The sequence below is a fragment of the Sitophilus oryzae genome, unplaced genomic scaffold, assembly GCF_002938485.1.
Source record: "Sitophilus oryzae breed Bouriz unplaced genomic scaffold, Soryzae_2.0 scaffold_1441_pilon_pilon, whole genome shotgun sequence".
NCBI lineage: Eukaryota > Metazoa > Arthropoda > Insecta > Coleoptera > Curculionidae > Sitophilus > Sitophilus oryzae.
The window spans coordinates 2,568,181-2,575,320 of NW_022146106.1; the positions used below are offsets into that span (position 1 = coordinate 2,568,181).

Sequence of the window (7,140 nt, forward strand, 5' to 3'; positions counted from 1 at the left end):
TAGTTCTTCAACGAACCCAAAACTTACAATTTTTAAAAATCTAATCGTTTAGCTACAATACTCGGTGTCGTATTTGGTGAACAACCCTGATAGATCTACAATGAAATTATTTTTAGGCATGTTCCAGTGAAGTAATGATGTTCAGGATGGCCAGGAGATACGACTATCGAACCGATTCCATTCTGTTCTCAAATAACCAGCCCTACTCCAGGGACAGTTACAATCTCGCAGGAATGGGAGATACCATCGAAGATCTCTTGCATTTTTGCAGGACGATGTACTCGATGAAAATTGACAATGCCGAATACGCTTTATTAACAGCCATTGTCATATTTTCAGGTAAGGGGATGAGAGAGTTAGGGTATATTCCGTTGCTTACCTTGGTTATGGTTTTTATGTTCCGTTTCTATCGGTTTCCTGAAATTTTCTTATTACGGAACACTGGTTTCTGAAAAATTCAATTAATAAACTGTCACCAAACTAACCAGCAGCGCGAGAAGGCTGGTTTTTCTGGGTTTCTTTGTCAATCAATGTAATTTATATGACAGAAAATGTAAAGCAAATATTGGAAGTTAGAGTGAAATTCTCTCAATGTACTAGTATCTAATGAAAATCACCTAACCTATATTACTAGAAATTACTAGATTATTACTAGAAAACAAACACAATAATGTTAAAATTGAACTTGTTTTAAATTAAAAAAAAAGTTGTAGAAAATCTTTGAAATAGATAATAATATAAAAATATGTCATTATATATTTTTTGCGCATTTCTTCCCATCAGAAGATTTTCAGATACAGAAGAATTGTTACTACACGAAATGTGAAAATATTCTGTTTTCAAGCAAATTTTACTCGATGATCAATTTATTTTATTTTATTGTAAACTTAATTTTCCGTAAATACTCTTGGGGAAAACTATGGCGAGTGCTACGACTATACTTTGCCTAATTAATAGACTACGACTATACAGCTACGTCAGTGGTCACGGGATATGAGAACAAGGTCATATTATAAAGTGGCAGAAAAAGAACAAAGGATTTGACAAGGAGTAAAATTACTAGTTTCCTTATACAGGGTGAGGCCTCTCATACGCCGCGGAAGCTCCAAGGAGAACGGTAGTTTATATCGAAATGAAATTTTGGTAGCGTATGTAGGTGAACTGAAAGCATTTTATAAAAATATATAGAATTATACAGGGTGTCTCCAAAAAAAGTTACACATCAAAGTTGTGTTTTTTCTAATGGAACACCCTATATATTAATTGATTTTTGGATTCTAGGAAAAAAATAAAGGTGAGTTATATTAAGAAAGCATATACCTAAAATCTAAGGATTTTGACATATTTCACATTTTGTGAAAATGAAGAGTAAATTTTAAATTTCGATAACAACTGTCTAAATTTTAGTTGACTTTGTATAACCTGATATTTAAATACAGTAACCATTGTATGTTAAACCAAATTGAAATTTGACCCGGAAAGTTATACAGGGTGAGACAAAATTAATATGGAACATTAATCACTTTTAAAAGCAAGTTACTCCTTTATTTTTAATGGAACATCCAGTATATTTTTTCGGTGTTCAATGGGGAATTTATATATCTTCAAAATATTATTAAGATTGCCTACCCCTCAGACAAATATTTTCCTAGATATTTTAATTTTTATGATTATGCGTCAATAGATATTTATTTGAAAAAATTTAGGTGGCTGTGTGATATACCTTTTATTAATTTAACAAAAATTAAAGATTGTAGAGTAAAATACTCAACGGTAATAAATAGATACACGTTTAAAACATATTTTAATTATTACAGAATTAAAACTAGATATAAACCTATAATTATATGACAAAAATTAGCTAGATGAAATTAAATACTCAAAATGCTTCCTTTCTTGTTAACTGCATGAAATGATTGTTTTTTCCAAAAGGATCTTTTCATTTTAAGATATATGTGGAGTTCTACCTCGAAAAGCAGCTACAATAATTTCTCTCATGTTGTCGACAATAGTTGGTCGAGTTTTGTAAACACTGTCTTTAACATATCCCCATAAAAAACCCAGACTAGATAAAATCAGGAGCAGAATACTTAAATTCTATTAATTGGTGAATGCACACTGCATTCACCATCTAATAGAATCAGATCAGTTCTTTCTGATGTAGGATAAATTTGCATTTTCGGCACATTTCTAAGAAATTTTTGTATTTTAACTGACACAAAATGATAACTAGTTGTTAAAGATAGACTAATTAGACAACTATGCTGAAGTAACGTCAGACATATCACAGCCACCTAGATTTTATCAAATATTAAAGATCAACTCAGTTCAAATAATGTAAATGAAAATAACTAGGAAAATCTTTGTTTGAGGGGTAGGCAACCTTAATAGTATTTTGAAGAGACATGAATTCTCCATTGAATATCAGAATAATATACTGGGATCCATTTAAAATAAAAAAGTAACATGCTTTTAAAGGTGACCAATGTTCAATATTAATTTTGTCTCACCCTGTATAACATTTTGGATCAAGTTTTAATTTGATTTAAAGTACAATAGTTAATTTAACTACATATTAGGCTATATCGGGTAAATTCCAATTTAGGTAGCTTTTATTGTAATTTAAAAATTGTTCTTTATTTCTAGAAAATTTTAAATATGTCAAAAACCTCACATTATAGTCATATACTTCTCTTATAAAACTCACCTTGATTTTTCTCCCAGAATACAAAAATCAATTAATATATAGGGTGTTCCATTACAAAAACACAACTTTGATATGTAACTTTTTTTGGGGACACCCTGTAAAACACTCTATATTTTTAAACAAGTGCTCTGAATTAACCTACATAATATATAAACAAAATTTAATTGCAATACAAACTGTCGTTCTCCTTGGAGCCTCGGCGACGTATGAGAGGCGCCACCCTGTACTATGATATTAAATCTTTACGATATTTGATACTCGACTAATGATTCTTTTTTCTTCATTTCTAGAACGACCATCGTTAATGGAGGGCTGGAAGGTGGAGAAGATCCAGGAGATCTACCTGGAGGCCTTGAGGGCGTACGTGGACAACCGGCGAAAGCCGCGCGCGCACGTCATCTTCGCGAAACTCGTCTCGGTCCTGACCGAGCTGCGGACGCTCGGCAACCAGAACTCCGAAATGTGTTTCTCGTTGAAGCTGAAAAACAAAAAGTTGCCGCCCTTCCTCGCCGAGATATGGGACGTGGACGTGAAGACATAGTGGAGGGAAAGGAGGCACCGGACCGGGCGAAGTACCGGCGCGGGTGGTGTTCCGTCTGTTCGCTGCTGCGTGGCGTTCTGCGCGAGAAAGTACGGCGGGCACCACCACCAGTTGGCTGTGAAATATTGTAAAATTATACGTTTTTTTTTAATAATAATAATAATACTATATTGACTAACTAAAGTTGGACGGCATCTAGACGAAACGTTGTTGCATTGAGCGTATATACAGAGTGGTCCGAACTGTATTCCGGAAACTTTATAAAAATAAGTAAAAATCTTCGTACAAATGTATGTCCTAAAACGCTTAGTTTCAGAGATACAGGGTATAGAAATTTTATTTTTATTTTGATTTTTTTTCTAGATAATTTCTGAAGTAACGTCAATATTTGTATGAAAATTGGTATCTACAAGTTTTTTATACGAGAAATTTGATTTTGACGTCAATATGGTTCGTATTTGTAGGGGGCGCCACGTACATGTGTTTTAACTGGTTTGAAGAGTAATAACTTTTCGTACGTACCTGTATAAAACTACTGAGTGAAAAATATACATTTCCGTAATTTTTTATATAAAAAATGTCTCCTGGTAAAAATCGCTACGACTAATGGTTCTCGAGATATTTAAAATGGAAATAGTCAATCCATGTCATTATTAGATATTACAATAAAATAAACATATGAGTAGATAGTTATTTGACTGAAATTATAAATTTTGGAATTTTTTATTTTTTTTAATTAATCATAATTTTGTCTTCTAAAATTGTCAAAATCAAATTTCTCGTGTCAAAAAACTCCCAAACACCATTTTTTATCCAAATATCGATGTTTGGTTTGGAAATAGATATAAGAAATTATTTGGAATAAATCGAAATAAAAATGAACCTTTACACCCCGTATCTCCAAAACTAAGGACATATATTTATACGTACTTTTCACTTATTTTTATCTGCAAAATATGCTGTCGAAGTTTCCGGAATACACTTCGGACCACTCTGTATAGTTTAGATAAACATGGGCTTTAAGTGGTTTAAAAAAACGCAGGAGCGAAATCAACGCTTCATACTTCTTTGGTAAGATGGCATTTATAGCGTTTGATCTGATCGTTAGACTAAAATGGTACCTTTTTATTCCAAGTAGTACTTTTTGTTCCTCTGGCGAGAAAATTTTACTTCAAAAATGCAACATTTTCAAATTCACCCTGTATTTCAGAAACCAAGGGGGCTAGGACAAATATGTGTGTAGCATCTTAAGTTTCATGTTTCATAAAACGTGGCTTATTGGTGTCAAAACCGCATAAATGACCTAAATACAAAATATTTTCATGGTGTCTGTCTGTCCGTCTGTAACACGATAACTCAAAAACCGCTAAACCAATTTTAACCAAATTTGGCACAAAAATACTATGGCACCCGAGAATTGGGCCATTATTTTTTGGTGGGGGTGGGGGGTTGGTAAGGGGGTATGGGAGGGGGTTAAAATTTTTAAAAAATCGTTACTCTAAAATTACAGTAGCTAGCGAAACACGGTTTTCAATTTAAGATTAGGAATAATATTGGCAACAAAATTTGTAATAACATCAAAATCAGTCAAAGTCGCAGGTTTTGAGATAAAAAAAATTGAAAAAAATCTTTTGCTTTGAAACTAAAAGAACTGCCTACCAACTATTTATTAACATATTTTAGTATGGGCGGCTATACGTGCCTCCCGGCGCCAATTTTTTGAACTAAGTTCAACGATAGGAAGTCATTCAGCAACCTATTAAAATTATAAACTTGGTTTATATCTGAACTGCGTCTTGAATATATTTAATTTTCATTTTTTTATAAATTTTCAGTGTGACCCTCAATTATTGACAATTTACACCTAAATTCGAAAATGCCACATTGACGAAGTTGTTTGAAGCATTTATTTTCGCGCCAGTGTTTTCAACCACTTCAACCCAGGTTTACTATAGTTTTATTTAGGACCGATTAAGTTTTAGCTCGATTTTTTCTTACTAAGATTTAAAACCTAATATGTAGATTTTATATAAGCCTTTTGAAACTCTGGAACTTTTATAAGAAACTTTAAAAACGAATACAAAAACTATTATATGCGATACAAGCTTACATTCAGAAATTGCTAAGACTGGGACTGGACTGAAATTACAAGGTGCCTTCACGAACAAAAAAGATCCACTCAGACTGAGGGCAGGTGCAACAAAGGAATTCGGAACGATATCGCAGAACGGAGAAATTCGGAAGAAGAGAAATTTTCAAAGTGCAATTTAGTTAATTTTACGAAACCCAAAAGTCTTCTTGTTGTCTCGAGATTTTTATCTACGTAGATGCACCGAGCGCGAAGAAAAAAGGAACCAAAACAAATCAGTAGTACACAATAAGGGCAGAATTACTTCAGAACGAGGTTCAGAGCAGCCGTCCGATTATATACTAACCGCTTAAAATATACACACACGTACAGACAGTGAATGTGAAGTGATTCCAGTTCGAACTAGACAGTGCTATCTCTAGGCGAGTGCCATTGATTCCGGGCATAGTCAGGCGTACATAATATTTAACCCATAAACAGACTATCCTGCCTCTAAACAAAACAAAATAAAAAAATATGAAAACTATCAATGTTCTATCTCTTTGAATGTGTAGTTGTCAGTCTACTCATTTTTATACTGTATAATTTTTTTTTCCGCATTAGTATTTTCTCGCTGCTAGTTTAAACAAACATTAAGTACATATATACATACATATTTTTCATCGATGTACATAAAACATATTTTCATAACTAAAAAACATAAATGAGACAGATTGTGTATTTTTGTTCCAAACGTTTCGGCCATACTTCATTCAAAACAAATTCTACTCATCAATATATAAGAAATAATGTTACTATTTCCAAAAAATCTTATAATTTTAAATGTGCCTTTAAAAATTTTAATATAAATTCTACGAAATCAATAATATTAACCACCTGGTTTTAAAATATGTGCAAGTCACCGTATATCTGAGTCAAAAAATATATATTTGCCTTAATACAGAGCATTTTAAATATAAATATATTTATTTAAGATTATAAATTTAAAGTATAAGTTTAAAAAAATAAAAATATTTATGTAGCTAGCTTTGTATTTTTTTAAATTTTCAAGTGAGAAAAAAAAATTATGTAGTAGGTAAAGTAAAATAATTTGAAGATTTTTTTGAAATGCATTAACGTTCTTAGTCAAATTATATTTTAATTTGTTTGTAGCATATACCGTATGACCGAAAAAAACGGCGTCAAGGACGGCTGGATTGATGACAATTTTGGCGCTGTCATTCTCCAGGACGTCATTTACTAAAAGTTGACATAAAACTTTTCAAAAATTAACACTAATTTTAGGAACATTAAAAAAGAGTAAAAGTAAGATTCCAGATGCACAATTCTATGTCCAAAATTATTTTTTTGTACAATTTTAAACTACACTATTTAAAAATTATTTTTAGGTTAGTTTAAATTAGGTTGCTGGGGATTCTGTTGCGATGCTTTGGACCCATTGCGATACCCATGGATTATTGTACCAAACCCTCCTCTCATTCTTTCTTTACGTTAAAGCACTTCCAGCTTTTTGCAAAGTTCCAAATGTTAGTCCCTCCAAAAAACCGTGCACTAGAGTTTTAAAGCGTCGGTTTTTCAATGCCGGGCAGTGTCACAGCAGGTGCTCTATGGTTTCTTCTTCCTTTCCGCATGCTCTGCAGTAGTCGTCATTGGAAATGTTCCATCTCACGAGGTTTATCCCCGTGGGGCAGTTTCCAGTGACGACACCTAGAATTATGCATATTAGCTTCTATTTATGCTCTAATAGTTGTTTAGTCTTTTTGTTATCTGCTACCGGCCACAGTCTTTGATCTGTAGCCGATC

General features: G+C 32.7%; 1 protein-coding gene across 1 annotated transcript in view; it reads left to right on the forward strand.

Annotated features, from left to right (window-relative positions):
* LOC115876994 (ecdysone receptor-like) overlaps positions 1-3,548 on the forward strand; it is a 924,397-nt gene extending 920,849 nt beyond the window's left edge. Inside the window, exons 9-10 of the mRNA XM_030893049.1 lie at positions 117-339; positions 2,998-3,548. Of these exons, the coding sequence (XP_030748909.1) occupies positions 117-339; positions 2,998-3,248 (474 nt within the window). The 3' untranslated portion in view covers positions 3,249-3,548. The remainder of the gene's footprint in view (positions 1-116; positions 340-2,997) is intronic.
* The last annotated feature ends 3,592 nt before the right edge of the window (positions 3,549-7,140 follow it).